We start from the raw sequence: 22,071 nt of genomic DNA on the forward strand, positions 1-22,071 counted from the left end.
CTGGGGAAAAAGCACAGCTGCAGTTTGCTGATGCTGAAAGAGAACCTTAATTGTTTTGTGTTGTATTGTGCGACATGCAGTGCCTGGGAGAGTACTCTGGGCACGTGGGCGCAGAACCCAGGGCCAAAGAGAGTATGAACTTATTACTGTAAGGAGAGGCCAAAGCAGTTCCCTTGAGGTCCCAGGAAGTCCCAGGTTGATGAGTCCCTAAGTTCTTTCTTCCTCCTCCTCGCCTATGCAGTCTTGGTGTGGTTCCCAAGGTCATGGGCACTGTAATTTCTGACTCATAAGGCAGCAGGAGATTCTATCTCTTCCAGGATTTTAGTCATCCCCGGGTGATTTTCCTTGGCCCTCAGACCCTGTTGCATGGACCTTGTTCCTCTCAACTACGAGGAGGGAATAGGGGTTGAGAATAGGCACCTGTCCTCTGCCACACACCCTATGCTCTCGTGGAAGGGAGGGACTGAGAGCCAGTCGCATGTGGCCAGCAGCCTGGCACCTGGAGCCTGGTGCAGGATGTTCCAAAGATTCCACCATGGCATCTCCCTGCTTCCTTTCCTCAAAATAAGGGGCTCTGTGTCCCGTTGCAGATGATAAACAGAAGAGATAAAGAGGAACACCCAACTCCTTACCCTGAGATGTGCCCTATTTTACTTCCAAGTGTTCAGATCCCAGGAAAGATAAAGTTGGCTTAGAAAACTTGAATATTAATCCCATTTAAACAAAACATGAAATGCTTCTGTTTCTCTTCTCCAAAACACAAATAATACTATCTGGTTTGCCTGATATTTTACATTGTTTTTCCTTTTATAAGAATATGTATAAAGTGACATTATTGTTGTCATTATCTAAATGTTTGAAAGTATTTTCCAGTTCATGCCTGCCATGTCAGGAAGGTTAACAGAGGAAGATTCAAAGAAAACATTTTCTGAATACTATCACCTTACCTGAGGGGCATCAGGTTATTTCTGCAGTGTTCAATTATAACAGAGGAAGGCATTTCTGCCCAGAATTAATTGCTACTCTTTAACGCATCTGGCCCTGCGTGCTGGAGAGTCAGTCCCAGGCCGTGGCCGGCACATTGTGTCCAGGGGTGTCACATCTCCGTGCTGTAACAGTGACCTCCTGTGTCCAGTTACCGACTGAGCTCCATATGGCTCTGCGGTAATTCCAAGGTTTGCTTTGACTTCTTTTATAAATACTCAGAAAGAAGGCAGCCTGGAAAGAGATGTGCTGCTTCATGATTCTGGTCTACAGGTTTTGTTTTCCTGGACACCTTACCAAAAGTCACTGTGTGAAGACTGCTGTATCAGTGAGGCAGATGCAGTCCGGTACCTCTCAGGTGACCTTCTCAAAGAGTTGTTAACAAAGGAAGGTGCAGCTGTGAGCCACAGAATGGCTTCTTTAAGGTGACTCATGCGTGTGATTGATGGATCTTCACTTGGGGAACATTGGCCTCCTAACATTGACTGTTGCCTTCAGGTTCCATGCCGGTATAACATTGTCCTTATTGATTGATTAAAAAAAAATAAGTAAACAAATTGTCCCATCTTTAAACACACACTACAGTAACATTGAGTACATTCACATGTATGTGCCACATTTTGGCAGCAGAAATCAGAACTGTGTACTCATCCAGTGTCATGTGGAGCTTTGACGTTTTAAGGCTGGGTATGTTCAAGAAAGCTGACCAGCTCTTATCACACAGTGCAGAGCTTCAGTCCTGAGCTCTGCCCACGGCGTCAGCACAATGTGATACACTGAGGAACTGTGATCTCCTGCCTTACCTGTTCACGTTGATGCAGCTTGGCGTGGGCAACAAGAGTTCCCTGAAGAGTCCCAACAGCGTCCCCAAGTGTCAGGTTCAGTTGGTAAAGACTGTATATTCTGACATGCCTGGTTGAGCTGGTGGCTTGGCATCACCAAGAACGTGTGAGTTGGACTCTTAGGCAAGGAACATAGGCCCACCCTAAGGTACGCTGCGTTCTCAGGCCTGTAGCTGCCTGCTACAGCAGCAGCAGCAGCAGCTCACTTCCCGCACCAGTGCGACTTTTCTGGACCCTGCTGTCATTTCTCAGTGAAACCCATATCCTGTTGAAGGGATGATGAGTTGTGTTTGGGTTGTGGTTAGCCAAACATGTTCCTTAAGGCAATTTAGAAATCATTAAAAATCAGAAACAACAGGTGTGGTTTAAGAAGCCAAGTCAGAGCATCCCAGCATTGCTCTCTCTCTCTCTCTCTAGCTGAACAACCTGGGGTCTGAGATGACTCAAAAATTCACTATTGATCGGGATCAGAATGTTAAACAGCAGCTATTACCTCTGTCAGGCTGCTTAGGAATGGAGGTACTAATGGGTATACAAGAAGAAGCTCTTAAGTTAGAGTTCAGAATTCTTAGATGCCAAAAACTGAATTCTAAGTTTTGGTATAAGGTATTTTTTAGAAATATGTGAACTATATGAAAAACTCTGAGGATATAAATGACAAGGACTTTTTGGTAGGCAGACTACCACAATGTCCATCACCTACCCTCTCTAATATGTGAGTATGTTACCTTCTATGGCAACGGACTTCGCAGTTGTGATTTAAGTTAAGGGCCTTAATGGGGATTATCTAGGATTTTCTGGCCTGGGCCCCGTTGAATCACACAAGCCCTTAAAAGCAGAGTACCTTTCTCAGCTGCGGTCAGAGAGAAATGTGACTGCAGAAGAACGATGAGAGAGGTGGGCCACTGATGGCTTCGAAGATGGAGGAAGGTGTCTGTGGACCAAGGAATGTCCCAGGAGCTAGAACGGGCAAGGACATGCACCTGTTCCAGGAAGCTCCCAAGGCCACTGCCATCCCTCTGGCACCTGAATTTGAGCTCAACAAGAGCCAGGTCAGACTTCCAGCCTGCAGAAATGAATGACGCCGAGTGTGTGTGAACTTAACAGCGGCAAGGAGAAAGCCGCTACAGAATGAGTGGGCACCATACTTGGAGAATGTGTAATAAAACAGGCATGAGTAGCCCCAGCCCCGGTTTATGGTCTGGTAAAGCAAGTTAATAAACCGCAGGTGAACTAAGCTTTTGCTAAGTGAAAGCGATGTAGGGTCTAAATGTAATAATAAATATGTCTTAAACGCACATTTTTTCCTCTCACCCAAGAGACAAGGTGGTGGTTACAGTCAAAGTAAAGGCTTCTTAGTTGATTCAGGTTGCTGGAGCAGTTTCAGAGAAAGGGTGATGTTACTCAGGCTTAATTCCTCCCAGCATGCTGCCGCAGGGGCTACACCCCCAGCGAGGGCACTTTTAAAAGCCTGTCAGGTTTAACATGCATCAAAGGGATTCCTCTCCAGTAACACAGCAGTTCCAAATGTGTGGGCTCGGTCTGCGCCAAATCCTCACCTATCACATTACCTCACTGGCTCAATTCCGCTTCAGTGAGGATCATTCCTGCTCTCGACATGCATTTTAAGCACTTGAGAGATTTAGTTCTCTGAAAGAGAAAGCTTGCTGTGTTAACTTCAGGAATTACCAATATGGGATATTTTAACATTTTCACATTTGTTGCTTAGTCCTAGTCTTATCATAGACTTCTTGATTTATGTTTTTGCTTCAAGAAGGAGGATCTTGAAATGGAAAGCTTTGGATGCCTTAGGGTGCTTCTGCAGTTTTGGACTGGCTTTTGCTGTCTCTCTTTTTTTAAGATTTATTTACTTATTTGAGCGGTAGGAAAGTGAGGGGAGAGATGAACAGAGGGAGATCTTCCATCCGTTATTTTGTTCCTCAAGTGGTGGCAACAACCAGGTCTGGGTGAAACAAAAGCCAGGAATCGGGAACTTCGTCTGGGTCATCTGTGTGGCAGCCACAGTCTCAAGAAAGCTTGGACCACCCTCTGCTGCCTTCCCAGTCACACGCAGGGAGCTGGACTAGCGCAGAGCAGCCAGGACTTGAACCAGCACTCCGATAGAGGATGCGTTACCCTCGGCAGCACGTTGCAGCTCCTCACTGAGCCTCACAGCAATGAACTTGTCTCTTTGGAAATAACCACAGTCTCTTTATGAACCATGCAATGTCTTCTGAATTTATAGTGCAGTTTTTACATAAATTTGTGGTCATTGATATAGAATCGATCCACTTGACACTGAGTGTTGAGCATATACCCATGGTTTTTGCCTAGATTCTAGTTTCTTTCATTGCATCTGTCTGGAGGCGCCTGTATTCCTGCACTCCTGATAACTAGTTATATAGTATAGACCCCGAGTTTTATATGTCTAATATAATTCTTCACAGAGAGGTATATATAATTTTTTATGTTTTTCCATGCAGTTACTCCTGATGACCCCAGCAGAAAAATAGATGGTGATACCATTATTTTTTCAAATGTTCAAGAAAGATCCAGCGCAGTGTATCAGTGTAATGCCTCAAATGAATATGGATATTTACTGGCTAATGCATTTGTGAATGTGCTAGGTAAGCTCTTTGTTTATTACATAAATGGCCAACTCAATGAATGACTATAGTGGTTTTCTTTTCATGTGTTACTGTATAAAATACACAGCCGGTGAAGCTGTGAAGGATGCTTGAAGATGGATGCAGATCCTGCCCTATGTGATATTACGTCATCTGTATATTCTGTCATAACACAGTTTTTAGAATGGTGCATTCTTTATTGCAGACATAGTCAAATAGGGAGGCTGCTCCATTCATAGTGTGAAAGCTCTCAAAAAGGAAGGTAGTGTTTGGTCCTAATGACTGGATATTATTACTCTTCTTTCATCTTTAGAAACTGGCATGTTTAAATAGCAGCTTCTTAATTCTGATTGTTCGAGAACAAGCCATTAATCATATTGCTTAGAGTTTTCCCAAGTCGTAGTTGTACATTTTAATTTGTAAGCATATGATTAAACAACTGTGGCACACTCAAGCATTGGACTATCATGAAATTAGTGTGTGTGAACATTGTGTTTCTCATAACAAAACTGCCGAATGCTACATCCATTAAAATTTATGCAAAAATGATTTTGATGGCACAAGGGAATTAGACTTCAGGAGACTTAACTACCCCCTTTCACATATATGGAACTTCATTTTAAGCATTAAGGAAAAAAATACCAAGAACTGATGGACTGCATGCTTAAAATGAAGATCATCACTCACGTGAAAAGCTCAGTAGCCGGTGCGGATGCAGTTTTGACTTCTGATTTTGTGTTTACTCTGTTGAGTTTGGCTTTTCTAGATCTCCCATCTAAGTGAAAAGGGGCAGTATTTGTCCTTCGATGCCCAGTTATGTGACATAAAGTAATGTCCTCCAGTTCATTCATGCTGTTGCAAATGACAGGATTTCCTTCTTTAAAAAAAAAGCCCTATACTTGCTACCCATGTCCTTTTGTTAATGATTGTTCTAATAGGTATGAGGTGACAGTTCACTATGTTTTAATTTCCATATTCCTAATGGTTAATAATGTAGAGCTTTTTATTTTTCTTGTATTTATTGGCAGTACATAAGTCCTCCTTTGAAGAAAATGACTTCTCAGATCCATTCTCTTGTTTGTTGGCCAGATTATTTGCTTTTAGAAAATGGAGTTCGAGATCTTTGTATATTTTGGAAATGAACCCCTTTCAGTTGCCAGTTGTTGACCCTTTCATCTCCTTGGCTCTCCGTGTGTCAGTCACCACACCCATTGCTGCTTTCCCTGCCACCTTGTGTGTTCTCTGTATTCCATTTCACCGGCTGGAAGTGTGATAGATGTATCAGTCTTTAAAGAAAAATATACTGGGCGATTACTTTTGTGCCAGACAAGATATTGAAGATAAAAGGATGCATAGTCCCATTCCCTGCCTGCAAAAGACTCCCATAATTATAGAAAATAGGGATCAGTCACCCAATAATTAAATGAATGCCTGGGTCAGATGTGGGGAGTAAGGCAGAAGGAGGAATCTGGTCTTCCACACTGGGTGACTATTAGGGAACATGAGAGAGAGAGACACTGTGGTTGTGCTCTGTTAGGAACTTTAGTACAAAATGCAGTAAACCTGTCGTAGGCCTGAAATGTAGTCTGATATTTCCTGTACCTTTAAAACGTTTTTTTTTTTTTCAGCTGAGCCACCTCGAATCCTCACCCCTGAGAACACACTTTACCAGGTCATAGCAAACAGGCCTGCTCTGTTAGACTGTGCCTTCTTTGGGTCTCCTCTTCCTACCATTGAGTGGTAAGTCATGGCCCTAGTTATCTTTCATTTTGTAATGTTTACATTTGCCAAAGTCTACACATTACAAAATATGTTAGATTTTAGTCAAAGAACATGCCTGGGGAACAGTGTTGTGCTGCAACGGGTTAAGCCACAACCTATACGGGGACCGGTTCAAGTCCTGGCTGCTCCACTTTCAATCCATCTCCCTGCTGATGTGGCTGGGAAAGCAGCCTAAGAACTCCCAAGTGCCTGGGCGCCTCCACTCACGTGGCAGATCTAAAAGAAGCCCCAAACTGCTGGCTTTGGCCTAACCCAGCCCTGGCTGTTTCAGCCATCTTGGGAGTGAGCAAGTAGGTATAACATCACTCTCCCCATTTTTACCTCTGCCTTTCAAATAATGAAATATTTTAAAATGTAGAAAAGGGCAATGACAATCCATTGTTTTGTTTATTGCTAAATTCATTCATTCAATCACAGAAGTTTATTAACCTGTTCTGTGCTTGCTACTTAACTTACTTAGCAGGCCACTTTGCCAACCACAAAACTGTGACATTTTACAATGCTGTGGACATCAGTAGGACTTTCTGTATTATTTCTGTAGAGACTGGTTGAAAGTAGGAGAGGGTTTTATACACTCAAAATCATAATTTTTTATTAAATCATATTTTCAGGATCCACCTCTCATCCCAACAAGGAAAACAACTCCAAAATTGCTAAAATCCCTTACAGGAAATAACATAAGATTTGCATATAATCTTATGTTGTGTCTCTGTATACTTTAAATCATCTCTAAGCTACTTACAATACCTAATATAATGTAAATAATGTGGAAATGGTTCTCACACTGTATTATTTAGGACACAATGTCAAGAAAAAAAATCTGTGTAGGTGCAGTAGAGAAACAATTTTTTTCGCATATTTTCAGTCCATAGAGCATGCATAGATGTGGAACCTGCAGATATGAAAGCTGATTATATCAGTTTTTCCCATTTAGAATCTCTCAGAAACCCCTGACTTGGATATAACCAAGCTCTGCTCCACTTTTAAAAAAAGATTTATTTTATTTGCAAAGCAGCATTACACAGAGGGAGGAAGTGGCAGAGAGAGAGAGATCTTCCATCCACAGATGGCTACAATAGCCAGAGGTGGACCAGTCCAAAGCAGTAGCTAGGAGCTTGTTACAGGTCTCCCACATGGGTGCAGGGACCCAAGAACTTGATCCATCCGCCACTGCTTTCCCAGGCCATTAGCAAGGAGCTGGATCAGAAGTGGAGCATCTGGGACTTGAACCAACATCCATATGAGATGCCAGAACTGCAGTAAGAATGTGTAACAGTGCTGGCCCCTCAGCTCTGCTCTTTGCTGCCCTCTTTTATAGCCCATTGCCTTGTGGAACATGCCTGGCAGATCTTCTTACACTGCTGACTTCAGCATGAGCTGGAAGGTCAGGATAGTCAGTGGTTCAGTGAATGTGTCAAAGCTGCAGGATTCATGTATTGGTCATCTACCGAGACCCAGACATTATGGAGACCCTCTGTTACTGTGGCAAAAATAAAGACAGATGTAATGCTTAAAAGAAAATCAGCCAGGCCACTTAGCCACCGTGAAGAGCTTCACAGATGCTTGTGGTGTGATTTCGTAGGTGATAGAGCTGCTCCAGTACTAGACTGGTTTGCTGCCTCCTTTCTCATCCATCTCTACTTCTCCCATCTGACCCATGCAGTGTGTCTCCCCGCTCCCAGGAATATTTTCCTCTTCATGCTGTTAAAAGTATATTATTTATAGCCTTAACGTTAGAGTTTCTTTAGAATTACAGCCTGCAGATAGAGATACAAATAACATCACAGCTAGGGAAGATATCAGAAAGAACACCCTTTTTTCTTCCTACTTTATCATTAGTTTAGAAATAGGATAACACCATGTTTATTAAATTTTAGGCCTCTCAACGCAGAAACTACAGTTGGAAGATATGAGTTGTCAGCCTAATTGTACAAATCCCATTTCTTGCTGAAGTTTTTGCGTTGGTTTGGTTTGTGCATGTAACTGCTGATAGAAGGCGTGCCTCGAGCTGAAGCAAGTTCCACCTATCTGCACTTGACAGCTGGACGCAGCCTTGAATGCAGCATTTTATATCAGACCTCGACTTGTGTATTTGTAGCTTCCTTGTGTGTGCTTCTGCAATGCAGGTTTAAAGGGGCCAAAGGAAGTGCTCTTCATGAAGACATTTATGTTCTACATGAAAATGGAACTTTGGAAATCCCTGTGGCCCAGAAGGACAGCGCAGGAACCTACACATGTGTTGCAAGGAATAAACTGGGAATGGCAAAGAATGAGGTTCACTTAGAAGTCAAAGGTGAGACACAGATACTAAAATTTTTTTTCAAGTGCTGCATGACGTTCAACAAATTTCCCCAACTTTGTCGATGGATAACAATAACTTTAACTTTCAGATCCCACAAGAATCATTAAGCAGCCTGAATATGCAGTTGTGCAAAGAGGGAGCACTGTGTCCTTTGAGTGCAAAGTGAAACATGATCACACCTTAGTCCCCACGGTCACATGGCTCAAGGACAACAATGAGCTGCCCAATGACGAAAGGTATTGGAAGACAGTTTCTCTCCTTTCTGTTAACACTTTCAGCTTTGAAACCTGCTGTCTCCAAAAGAAAGAGATGTGCACTTTCTCCCTCCTGTAAAATATTCAGGCCTAAGAGAGTATCGAGTGGTTGAAATAAGACCCTGAGAATATTTGTCTAGCTTTGTATATCGGTCCCTTGTGTAATGCAGGCAGAGAAAACACCCTTCGGGTCTTGGATGGCATCCCTTGTTTTGTGCCTTGACCAGTGATGTCTCAACAGATGTTTTTATTACCTTTCTACAATTAAGCAGAAATGCAACCTCTGCAATCATCAGAGTGTTATTATTTTCAAAGACACTTTTAATTAGATAAGGATTTAATTTTTTATTTTTATGTCAAGCCAGTGGGAAGAAAAGGTAGTACCAAAGTAAAGCGAGTGAAGCAGCTGACCGTGTAGCAATTCCATATCCTGGAGTGGGAGAAGAACCAAAGTGCTTTCCAGCGGAAGCCCTTGATTTGGTGCTGCACGAGCAGAGCTGAAGATGGGTCTAACCCTTCGCAGAAGGGGTGCTGGGCTGTGCTGTAGATTTCTCTGGTTGCTTTGCAGCTGGCTCAAACATCAGCGCCTCCGTGGTGCCCTACTGCTTGTTAATGGCCCCCGAAGAACTCAGGCCCAGAGTTTAGTTCTGTGTTTTAGCTGGTCAGTTGACTTGTAGAATCGGGAAAGGACAAGAAGAAAATAGAAATGATCATGAGGTTAAGTTTGCTGGTGCTTTAGCTTGGAATTTTTCTGAGCATATGGCTTATTTAGCCTCATCAAAATCACATAGGAATCTTATACATGTTTGGTGTTTTTAAATTTATTTTCATTTTTTTTGGAACATAGAGAGTGATGGAGAGAGGTCTTCCATTTGATGATTCGCTCCCCCAAATGCCCACCAAGGCTGAGTCAGGTGGAAATAAGGAGTTGGGAACCCAACCTGGACCCCCTATGTGAGTGGCAGGGATCCAGGTGACTCCCAGGGTACGCATTAGCCAGAAGCCAACACCTGGATCTTAGCTGGTATTCAAACCCAAACACTGATATGGGAGCCAAACACCAACCCCTACACATTTGGGTTTGGACCAGTCGGCAATTTCTCCTGCCCACAAGTAGCCTGTGGAGAATTCTTGGGGGAGACAGCTTATCTAAATCTTCCTATGTCTGTTGACAAAACAGATGACTATTCTTTGCATGAACTTTGTCCTCTAAACAGTTTATGTATATGGCAAAAAAATGACACAAATTTGTCCAGTAAACAATAAATATAGCAGACAGTTTGATGGAAATTGAACTGAATAAACAGTTTTTCAGAGTTTCTTAGTTACCTGGTAGGGATAATTATTGATCACCACCTCCCCCACCGCCTTCCAATGCCACACACACACACACACACACGTACACACACCCCACCAGTTGCCTCTGAGGCCTTGAGTCGTGGCCCTGTGATCTGACGCATGTGAAGGTAGAAATGCTCCCCTTGTCACAGTTGTTCAGATTTTAGGTTGGACTAGAAATGCGCAGTCTGCGTGGAACTTTTTGCTCTCATCGGCCCACAGTGTTTAGCATCTTTCCATGTCTTTCAAGTTCACTCCTGCCTTTCTTATGACAATGAAGCAGTCCTGGGAAGTGGCTGCACACCCATGTCAGCTGCTCTGAAGGTGCTGTATTCACAGGTTCAGCGTGGACGGGGACCAGCTGGTGGTGACTGATGTGGGTGACCATGATAGCGGGACCTACACATGCGTGGCCAATACGACGCTGGACATGGTTTCTGCCAGTGCTGTGCTCAGTGTCGTGGGTAAGAACTGTAGCCAAGAGACACTGCAGGCCACCCTGAAAAGACAGACTGTAAAATGCATAGGAAATGTTTGCTTGTTACACTTTTACAACATGAATGTTGATGAGCTTCTACTCTTGATTTTCTTCTTTGAAAGACACTTTTGATCATTTCCATGTGAGCATCGTCTGGGGCAACACTGGGATAAAATGATAGCCAGTCCCATTAGTGAGACTGTGGAGGGAAAATCAGCTACTTCTAATTGAGCTGGGAGGATTTTCCCCCTATATCGTTCCTGCATGTCATCAATGCCGTACGTCCCAGCTAATCATAGAGCCTAATTTTAGCATCCTAGTCACGTGGGATCTTTGTCTTCTTGTGTATCTTTTATCTTTTCATGACTAATTTTGATTAAATCCTTTGTATTAATGTCCTTTCTAGCTCCTACTCCAACTCCAGCTCCCATATACGGTAAACTAATATGAGTCTTCATTCACTATTCTCTGTGAAAACAGTTTTCACATTTGCAGAAAAAAAAAAAAAACCATCACTTTCTTTTCTCCATCACCTCATTGTGTTTCTTAACGGAAAATGGTACCTGCCATCTGTTATGTTGTGTCGTTTTCGGTGATCTGTCATCCCTTCATTATAAGCCTAGAATTATTTCCTGAGCTTCTTGCCAGTTGTTTATAAACATTTCATGTGCTGTTACTATAAAATCATTTCATTCCCTCTCGGATCTAATTCCCTTGTCAAGTCTCATGGTGCTTCTAGAAGCCATCATCACATCATACAGAACGAAAAAGCTCTCTCCAGTGTCATTCCACAAACTTGGTTTTTTAGCTTCAGTCTGTTAAAAGTTGTGGAAAAAAAATAAACATTATCTGGGAATTTGACTTTCAAGGAATTGGTACAAGAAAAAAATGGATATTGAGAGCATTAACGTTTTTATTAGAGGCCACGGACACACTGTGTAATAGGAGATAAGCCCAATTTTGTGTGTGACTTCCCTGGGTCTGGAAGACAAACCAGTCATTATTTCCAGAAGTCTTTGTGTTTAGAGAAGACTTATCTTTACTCAACACAGGCATGCATAAAAGTAGTTTTGGTGACATAACCCATGGGGATTTTTCAGTCTGTAATTATGCCACCTATGACATGACCATGATAGGTGTGGACCACTTGACTGCTGACAGGAGGAAGAGTTTTATGTGGTCTCTCCCTCAAGAGCCAGAGTTAACTTCCAAGAGCAAGGTCAAACAGCGGCCCAGGGAAAGTGCTAATGCCTTGGGTCCCAGAAGCACCATTGGAAACACATGCATGTTCCTAGGTCGCCTTTCCCCACAGGTGTGCCCCTGTGTGCTCTGAGAGGGAACACACCGTGCACAGCAGCAGGGCTGCCTGGGCAGCCTCTGTGTTAGAAAGCCCGTAAGATTAACGATACTGTCCAGAGGTGCCGAAGTCTGTCATTCAGCATGTTTCAGAGGGAACATGGAATCATCTTTACACTGTGCTTTTATCCACCCGTGTTTATTGCTTAGCACCGGCTGGTCCCTGTTTCCCAGGCATTAGAAATCCAGCTTGGCTCTTGGTGTCTCTGAGCTTGTGCTCATGTTGGTGTTTGTGGGATGACGCACACAGAGAGTGCTGATGAGCTGTGTATGTCTGCTTCGCTGGCTTCCGTTACAAGTGCTTAAGCCTCGTTTGAAAAAGAAGCAGGCCGTTCTCTTGGGTGGAGTGCCTTGCATATGCTTGTGTGTTCTCAGCTGCCTTAGTTGTTTCCACGTCGTTCCAGTTGCATGCTTGCTGACCGTTCAGTGTGGTGTGTCTTTAAGATGTGCTCTGTAAATCCTATCACAGCAGAATTTCCTCAGGGTGGACACCTAACCAGGGGGTGTGTGTTTGCTCCACAGATGTCCCAAATCCTCCCTTTGACTTAGAATTGACAGATCAACAGGACAAGAGTGTACAGCTGTCATGGACTCCGGGGGATGACAACAACAGCCCTATTACAAGTAGGTGGTGGTACTGGCATTGTCATGGTCAACTTCAAGGCCATTTTTGAAGCACTTTATAATAATATGTAATTGACATTCTTCATTAAAATATGTACTGGTATTTTCTCCTGTGGTCTTGATAGCATAAAAATAGTTGCTTATGAGGGTGGGTCTCTTGAGAGATGGAGGTTTTCCTGGTTATAGTTTCTGGTCCAGGATATTAGTTAATTGCCGCTCATATTGAGAAATAAATACATGGTTACTTTTGTTTAGGATATGTGAAAATCATCTTAAATATTTATCACAGTATGAAGACACCCCTGGGCTGCCCCTTTTAGCACCTGCTTCTCCAGTGTCAAGTTAGTCACAACTGGAGCAGGTGCTGAAGAGGGCAGCACAGGAATGCTAAGCCTGTGGCTGAGATTCCCACATTACATGGCATAACAAAGTGCTTGGGTTTTAGTCCTGCTCCAGCTTCAGATCCAGCTTCCTGCTAATGTGCACCTGGGGCAGCAGTGAGTCCCTACCACCCACATGGGAGACCTGGAGTGATTTCCTGGGTCTTGACTTTGACCTGGCTCAGCACTGACCATGGTGGATATTAGGGAAGTGACCCAGTATATAGGAATTTCTCTCTCGCTCTCTATCCTTCTCCCTCTGTCTCTAATTACAAAGGCTTGTTGTAAAACTAACACCTGGGGAATGCTTTTTAAACACAGCTAGTAACAGAACAAACTGTATGTCATCTTCATGCTTGTTAAATCCCCACCAAAATCTCTTTCTTCACACTGACCCTGCTGTGAAGTTGCACATTCAACCATGCCAGGCCCTTGCCTCACTGACATGTGCTTAGAGAATAAAATCAGATGAAAGTTCATGTCTTGACACTACTGGAGAAGCGTAATAAATTAGAATATAGATAAACATAGAAGTTTAATGGTAAAACCGAATAGATAATTTTACAAAACCCAACACGGGTCAGAAGCCTGAACTACATTATTATCTTCAGGAGAGACTACAGGAAGATTAAATCCTTTCTGATGATTACTTAAGCCAATTCTGAAGTGATAACATGTTGATTTGCTGCACCTCCTGGTAAAGCAGAGCATTACTAATAAAGTTACACAAAAGCGTTTTCTGTATCTTGTACTTAGTGGTACTCCGCCCTCACTGGAGCTTTGAGCATCCTTGTTCAGAACAGACTGAGCCTCCCAGGTCATTCAATATGTTAATCAACTGGGAGCTCTTTTTGTGTATTAAATGATCTGATCAGAATTCAAGGCATTTCTGGTCTTGCCCTTATTCACTCATTCACTCAACAGCCAGATATTTTTTTTAAAGATTTATTCATTTTATTACAGCCAGATATACACAGAGTAGAAGAGACAGAGAGGAAGATCTTCCGTCCGATGATTCACTCCCCAAGTGAGCCGCAACGGGCCGATGCGTGCCAATCCGAAGCCGGGAACCAGGAACCTCTTCCGGGTCTCCCACACGGGTGCAGGGTCCCAATGCATTGGGCCTTCCTCAACTGCTTTTCCAGGCCACAAGCAGGGAGCTGGATGGGAAGTGGAGCTGCCGGGATTAGAACCGGTGCCTATATGGGATCCTGGGGCTTTCAAGGCGAGGACTTTAGCCGTTAGGCCATGCCGCCGGGCCCAACAGCCAGATATTTTTGAAGCGACAATTAGCTGCCATACATTGCTCCAAAGTCAAGAAGTTAAAAACTTTGCCCATACAGAACTTGTGTTTTAATAAGATAAAATTTACATTAGACACTATTGTATTCAATGTCATTACATATGGCATGTAGAGTATGTAAATATGCTTAGTCTAGCTTCGATAAGGAGCATGTGCGAGGAGTGTTTCGTAATAGCTGTGCTCTGCCGCACCTTGCTGAGAATTACCATAGTTCGTGGGCCACTCCAGGGGTTGAGCACAGCATCCTGGAGCTCGACCATCTCTAAGACGGAGCTCTGCTCGCACAGGTTCCTGGGGGTTCCCTGATGACCAGGCAAAAACCTTGTACAGCTCAAAGACTCTTCCCATTCTCCTGTCCTTCTCCTTCTTAGTCTTCACATCTGCACTGTGGGCTGACATTCCTCCCTGCCTCCTCCTGCCTTCTCTCCCACGTCAAGATCACTGTGAAAGATGAAATGAGGAACCTGCTGTCCAGTCTGCTTGCAGGGCTCGAGACGTTGCACAGTATCTAATAGGTTTTCAACTGCTTAGACAAAAAGTATTTTGTTTAGTTAGATAGGTCACATACTTACTACATGAAAGTATTAGGTATTTTTTTGACCTAAGGGAACCACAAAAAATATACAAAGATACCAAGTACATGTTGAGAAAGTTTGGGAATTACTCACTTGGGAGATTGTGTCACAATTCACTTAAGAATAGAATGAGGTGAATGGCAGAGCCAGGGAATGGCCGGATTTTATATCTATTTCAATGGAGTGGACAGCAAGACTAGTTGAGAATATGAACCAAAGGAGGGAACCAAGAAGGTCTCTGGTGCCATGTTTTCCGTTGTCTCTTCCAGCTGGGAGAGAAGGCTGGAGTCAGTTTTGGTCATATCCGGTTTGAGATGCCTTCGTAGACAAGCACATTGAATTATTGAGTAGGAAATTTATCCCCCAAGTGTGCAGTTTGGGGGAGAAGTCTGCTGTGTGTACATCTTAAAGTTACCCCTTCCTAAGACTGGCTGTCACCAGCAAATGAATGGAGATTGAAAGGAGAACCCAGAGACTTAGCTTTGGGCCATTGCAACACAGAGAACACTGCTAGTTTGTCTTGTTTACTTATATGGTTTGCATGCTAGCATGTGGCACATAGTCATGCACAGTGGTTAGGCAACCTTTGTTTAAATAAGGGTAAAGCTGTGACAAAATGTTAGACATGGAAGACAATGAGAACTACACCTTGCTGCCCCCCTGTGGTCTCACAGGGATATCACCATGTAACCTGAGTGGTAACACCAATACTCAAAGCCCAAGCATATACCTCAGAACTTGTATTAGAGCAAATGTTAACTTATACCCAGAGGAGATCGAGCATGCGCTCTTCTGTGTCCTGCTTGGCTTCAGTCCAGGAATCGTTTCCATGTCCGTGGAGCAGCTCCACTCACTGTTAACAGCTGCGGACTGATCCACAGCCTGGCTGCACCGTGACTTGTTTAATCAGGGTCCTATTGGTGGACATTGAGGTTGTCTGCAATTAGGCTTCATTTACAAACAGTGTTGCAAAGTGGATTCTTTTCTCATGTACCTTTGAGCCTTCTGTTTGTGAACATTTTTATTCAAAATAAACTGCCAGAAAGACAGTTTTTCAAAAGGTATGTGAGTTGAATATCATTCAGTTTGACGAATTGCCATATATGAAAGATTTGCCAGTTTACACTTGCTGCATGGTCTGGACATGCATGTTTCCCTGCACACCAGTCAACTAAATGCTAAACCTTGGATGACTGCCAGTCTGTTTAGTGGAAAACAGCATCTCACTATATTTATGTAATTCTTTCCATTACGAAAAAAAAGCAACCATCTTTGCATACTTGTCAACTTTTCCTAGAACTCCATGGACCAGTTCTGAACAATTTAGGAAACTAAACTCAGCATGTTGGAGACAGCATAACAAAGACTACTGAGTGTTCTCAAGTGCTGATAATGATAGATCTCCGAAATCAAAGGTTTATTTTATTTTTATTGGAAAGGCAGATTACACCGAGAAGGAGAGACAGAGAGAGAAAAATCTTCTATCCACGGTTCACTCCCCAGACGGCTGGAGCTGAGCTGATCTGAAGCCAGGAGCTACAAGCAGGTCTCCCATGTGGGTGCAAATGCCCAAGGATTTGAGCCAACCTCCTTTGCTTTCTGAAGCCATAAGCAGCAGAGAATTTGATTGAAAGTGGAACAGCCAGGGCATGAACGTGTGCCCGTTTGGGATGCTGATGTTTGTGGGTGGAAAATTAGCCTGTTGAGCCACTACATCATCCCCAAAATCAAACCATCCAAAGGGAAGTTTTCTTCCAAATAAATTGACTTATGTCTGGCTACACTTGTTAGATTGCTGTCTTAATTGTTGCTGATAGCCTACCACTTGGCTGACTGAATTTTACCATCTTGGCTTTGCTGTGTGTCTCTGTGTTGTGGCCAGAATTTATCATTGAGTATGAAGATGCAATTCATGAGGCCGGGCTGTGGCATCACCAGGCAGAAGTGTCAGGCACGCAGACCACAACGGAGCTGAAGCTGTCGCCTTTCGTGAACTACTCCTTCCGCGTGCTGGCGGTGAACAGCATTGGAAGGAGCTTGCCCAGTGAGGCCTCGGAACAGTATCTGACAAAAGCTGCGGGTAAAGCCACGTTGACTGATGTGAAACAGACAATGATGCTCCTCTTTTTATAAGTCCTAAGTTGACACATCTGTGTCTGCTTAACTTCTAGAGCCGGATAATAACCCCACGGCTGTGGAAGGACTCGGATCTGAGCCGGACAACTTGGTGATTACTTGGAAGGTGAGCTGTGAAGCCTTTGGCTTTTCTTGGTACTTCTTAAGAGTGGAAAGAGAAAATAGCACCAACATGAAAACCCCAGGTCACCCATTTCTGGGTGAAAACATGTATGTGCAGTGCAGAGGCAGTGTGACTCAGTAGTTCAGCACTTCATCTCTGGAGCCAAAATGAATGAGTGTACATCCCAGCTCTGCCACCCAGCTGGAGGACCAGCTGTCCGGGTCTGCAGAGGTAATGGAACTGTGATGGGACAATAGTCAACCAGCTTCCTAAAACTGAAGCAGAGAATGTATATAAAGCACCTCACTTAGCACACAGATATGCTCAAACACAAACCAAACCGCAATTGGTTCGTATTCTACCCCCAGGAGATTGGCATCAAGTACTCACAGTAAGCTACATCTTTTTTTTGTTTGTTTGCTTGTTTGTTTGTTTATCTATATTTTTTGGATTTGGGAAGCTGACATACAATTTTCAAATCTATTTTTTACAAAATAATGTCTTTTGCCTTTTTTGTTTTTAAACATAGGAACTAAGTCTTTATAAAATATTTATTTATTTACGTTGTTCTGTTTGGAAGGGAGAGCAAACCTCTCTGCTGGTTCACTCACCAAATGCCTGCAGTAGCCACAGCCGAGCCAGCAGATGCCAGGAGCTGTGAACTCAGTCCAGATCTCTCCATGGCTACAGGGATTCAGCTACCGGAGCATCACCTGCTCGCTCCTAGGATGTGCGTTAGCAGGAAACTGCCGGCAGAAACAGAGCCAGGACTTGCTCCCAGCACTATGCCACACGGGGTTTTTCATTGCTACACCAACCCCCCACCCTTAAACCTATTTTAAATAGAACCATGCATACAGAATTATATTATAAACACATGTGTGCTCGTAATCATACTACATGTAGAAATGGAACAAGGTGACAAGACAACTTGTTTTTCATATCGGGAGAAACACTTCATAAGTTTCAGTGTCCAGGTAAAATGGGCCACAGGTAGTATAATCACCCAAACAGGAAGATATGCACGAATCTATATGACTGGAAGGTTTTAAACGTCACCCACTCTTGGCTGAGGAGCTTCAAGATAGGCATGCATAACCTTGAACATGCTGATCCCAAACAAGCTCTGAGCCTCATCATAAATTGAAGGTCCCCAGAGGGAATTGCGTTTCCTGTTCCTGGAACAGCATGTGTAGTCAGTCTGTTTTATGAACTCTGGTTATTGGCTTCTCGTGCAGCCCTTGAGCGGTTTTGAATCGAACGGGCCAGGCCTGCAGTACAAGGTCAGCTGGCGCCAGAAGGATGGAGATGATGAGTGGACCTCCGTGGTGGTGGCCAACGTGTCCAAGTACATTGTCTCCGGCACGCCAACCTTCGTTCCATACCTGATAAAGGTGCAGGCCCTGAACGATGTGGGGTTTGCTCCGGAACCGGCTGTCGTCCTGGGACACTCTGGAGAAGACCGTGAGCATGGCTGTTTCCTTTGTACTTTTCCTCAGCAAAATAGGCAAGTTCAGGAGCAGGGCAAGGCCAGGTCCAGAGGTGCTCAAGTTGCACAGGAGAGAGGTGGAAGTTATTTTATTTAGCTTCTCTGAATTTAGACATCCTGCTTTGGAAAAGAAGAGGGGTCGCATATTAAAGGTGATTGTTTTGTTTTTTGAGATTTCTGTATTTGAAAGACAGGGTTTTAGATAGAATTTGTTCCTCCCTTGATTGCATCCCCAAGTGTCTACAAGAGCTGTGCCAGGCTAAAGCCAGGAGTCAAGAACTCCATCTAGATCTCATGCATGGGTCACAGGGGCCCAAGCACTGGGGCTATCTTCTGCTTTCCAAGGCACATTAGCAGGGAGCTGTATCAGAAGTGGAGCAGCTTGGACTCAAACCGTTGTCCATAATGGGATGCTGGTGCTGCAGGCAGTTGCTTAACCCACTCTGCCATGCCCTGTAAATCCTTTATTGAAAATTGTTGTTCTTGGAAAGTCAAATGAACAGAGACCAGAATCATCTATTTTGATGTTTAGAAATCTGAAGAATAGGGCGTGTTTCAAGGCGAAGTTATGAGAGGAGGTGACAGTTTTGCCTGAATTCATCGTGGCGCTGATACCTGTGCCCCTCATTTCCTGTCGTTTCTCCTAGTCCCCATGGTGGCTCCTGGAAACGTGCACGTGAATGTGGTGAACAGCACCTTAGCCGAAGTGCACTGGGACCCCGTGCCTCTGAAAAGTATTCGAGGACACCTCCAAGGCTATCGGGCAAGTCAGGAGGGACATTTTCTGCTCTTAGGCCACCTGTCATGCGCACTTGGCAAGGTTGGAGCTCCTGGGTGGTCTCAGGAGCTCGGGATTCCTCATTTGGCTGTTGCCTCAGGCAGCGCCCCTCCCAAGGACCCCATCTAGAGATGACTCCAACTCTCACTGTGTCCACATGTTTTCTCCGCCTTCCCCACAGGTCCAAGATTCTGCCAACTCAATAATTAATATGCATAAAAATATGAAGAGTGAATTTTTTTAAAGAATGGTTTTACTTATTTGGAAGGTTGGTGGGGGAGAGACACAGAGAAAGATCTTCCATTCACTGGTTTGTGTATCAAATGGCTACAGCCACCAGGGTTGGGTCAGGCTGAAGTCAGGAGCCAGGACCTTTACAGCCATTTGGGTGCAGGGACCCAAGCACTTAGGCCACCCCGTACTACTTTTCCAGGTCCATTACCAGGGAGCTGCATAACTAATTATTAAAGAACTAGACTAATTAAATACACTTAGCTGTAAAGCAATATGAACCCTGTGTATTGAATATGCAAAATTGGCCTGGCAATAATTTGTGCATCTTTAAATAATTCAGATTGTAACTGAGGACCATTTAGTCACAACTGAATAATTCTTATAATCATCAGTTGTCTTCCTTTTGGAAGTACAGAAAGATGAAATCCCTAGAAATTTCTGTTTGATCAACAGGCACCCAAGAATGACACACTCCTTAATTTGCTAATCCTGACCTCTAGCGTTCACTTTTTGCACAGCATCGTGTTTACAGGTTGTAATTTTTCTCCCTCTAGCATTATCAGCTTCTGTAGATACATTTGATTTCTCTTAGAAATGCCTCTAGTTTCCTAAGAATTTAAAGAAGCTTAATAAGCAACAACTAGGGCTTTCTGATCAAAGTTAATTGATGCTTTTCTTATCCACCTCTTTAAAAAATTTCTCACAATTTAATACCAAAAAAAAGTACTAATTTATGGGAAACACTTTGGCTTAGTTAAAAAGCCCTAGACTCAGAGTAGAGGACTCCCTGTAGCTTTGGGAAAGTTACTCAGTAGCCCAGAACCTCATCTGGAATATAGTAATAATAGCAGTAACAATAGCAGCCATTCTGTGGTTTTTAGAATTCAAGCACATGGTGTATTGTATGTGAACTTGTATTAACTTGAGAAAAGTAGGCCAACCTGGGACAGTAATTTTTACTTTAGGAACATTTTATACAATTAAAGGCTTAAGTCCATCTACTGTCATCCATTTGCTTGGTGCTGTTCCATCTGTTTCCCTATGCCCCTTCCATGAAACGGGATAGCCTGCTTGGTTGCAATATCTAAATTTAATTTCCCTTGTCATCTCTGATCTGTTGGGCTCAGGATCAATATCCATTGGTTTTGCTAGTAATTTTTTTCTAAAACGCACCAAAGAATGTTCTGGAAATACAAACGTTTTAAATCCATGAACCAGAGGATTCTTGTTTGTTCCATGTTTCAGATTTACTACTGGAAGGCATCACAAAGGAACAGGCGTCACCTGGAGAAGAAGATCCTCACCTTCCAGGGCAGCAAGACTCATGGCATGTTGCCAGGGCTCGAGCCCTTCAGCCACTACACGCTCAATGTGCGGGTGGTCAACGGGAAGGGGGAGGGCCCGGCCAGCCCCGACAGAGTCTTCCACACTCCAGAAGGAGGTATGGGATGGTTGGGTCTCTGAGATGTGTGGCCTGGGAGGCTTATGTCCTGTGGGCCCCACGTTATGTTTTCTAAGATGAGAACAACACACATAAAACTGGCAGCAGGTCACGCATCGGTGGCCAGAGGACACGTAGAGGCCCAAACACCATCCTGAGTCATCCTGTCCCTCGGCTTCTGGTTTTGCTTCACATTTGCACTTTCCAAAACCTTGCCTATTTGGTGTTCATTTGGGTCACTCATCCTTTGACCTGAGGCAAGTTCTAGAACTTCTGCAAGCTTCAGCAGCCTCATGTGGAAGGCATGTAAATTCAATGGGGTCAACCAAGCAGAATATGTAGGAACAAGACTGTTCGGAGCTGTTTCTATAAGCGCCTTCTCACAACCATCCTTACCAGCACATACGAAACTGGTAAATTAGGTCAACTTGTGCAAGTTATGTATATTTGTAAAGCTGTAAACTTGAGCTGAGTTGGAAGATTGGAGATCTTGGCTACATAGTTTGGAAAGAGAAGGAGAAATTATTTTGGGGGAAAAATGCCTCATCACAAGCTGAGAACAGAGGGGATTCTGCACAACTGATGGAATGAGGAGAATGGGAGTTTGGGCACTGACGCTTAGAGTCTGCGGAGTGAGGGGAGAAAGGGGCCTGGCAGTAAAGATGGGGAGTGAAGAAAAAAACACAAAATGGGCTTTATCTGTTTCAAGTTCTGCGTCCAGCCAGGCATGAAAATAGCCCAGATATCTTCCATGGATCCTTTGCAGGCCTTTGATAAGGGAGTTCCCAGACACCCCTCTCACGGGTCCCCATTCAGAGCTCAGGATGTTGCCAGGTGTCACCTGTGTGTCCCATTTCCCATTCCACAGAGGTGCTTGTCCTTCATCTCACTTCCCATAGAGTTGGGGCTCCTTGCACTCAAGCCTTGCCCCATGAGGCTCACGCTGGTCCTTTAGAAGGTACAGGGGAGGGTGTCCTGGAAGAGAGGGTCAGATCAAAGGACTGAAGGAGAAGGAAGTGAGGAGGAGTATGATGACACAAAGGCG

General features: G+C 43.8%; 1 protein-coding gene across 4 annotated transcripts in view; it reads left to right on the forward strand.

The window, feature by feature from the left end:
* The window catches only part of NRCAM (neuronal cell adhesion molecule), a 229,535-nt gene that overhangs the window by 181,998 nt on the left and 25,466 nt on the right, over positions 1 to 22,071 (forward strand). For 3 of the 4 annotated variants that reach the window (XM_058681470.1, XM_058681471.1, XM_036497252.2), the window contains 11 exons: positions 4,310 to 4,453; positions 6,082 to 6,193; positions 8,362 to 8,528; positions 8,626 to 8,773; positions 10,469 to 10,593; positions 12,486 to 12,587; positions 16,728 to 16,925; positions 17,017 to 17,087; positions 18,323 to 18,548; positions 19,221 to 19,336; positions 20,831 to 21,026. In XM_058681470.1, coding sequence (XP_058537453.1) covers positions 4,310 to 4,453; positions 6,082 to 6,193; positions 8,362 to 8,528; positions 8,626 to 8,773; positions 10,469 to 10,593; positions 12,486 to 12,587; positions 16,728 to 16,925; positions 17,017 to 17,087; positions 18,323 to 18,548; positions 19,221 to 19,336; positions 20,831 to 21,026 — 1,605 coding nt within the window. Of the gene's footprint in view, positions 1 to 4,309; positions 4,454 to 6,081; positions 6,194 to 8,361; positions 8,529 to 8,625; positions 8,774 to 10,468; positions 10,594 to 11,013; positions 11,044 to 12,485; positions 12,588 to 16,727; positions 16,926 to 17,016; positions 17,088 to 18,322; positions 18,549 to 19,220; positions 19,337 to 20,830; positions 21,027 to 22,071 lie in introns of all 4 variants that reach the window. The other variant, XM_036497245.2, reaches the window with a different exon arrangement.

This window comes from Ochotona princeps, chromosome 25 (assembly GCF_030435755.1).
Source record: "Ochotona princeps isolate mOchPri1 chromosome 25, mOchPri1.hap1, whole genome shotgun sequence".
NCBI classification, from domain to species: Eukaryota; Metazoa; Chordata; class Mammalia; order Lagomorpha; family Ochotonidae; genus Ochotona; species Ochotona princeps.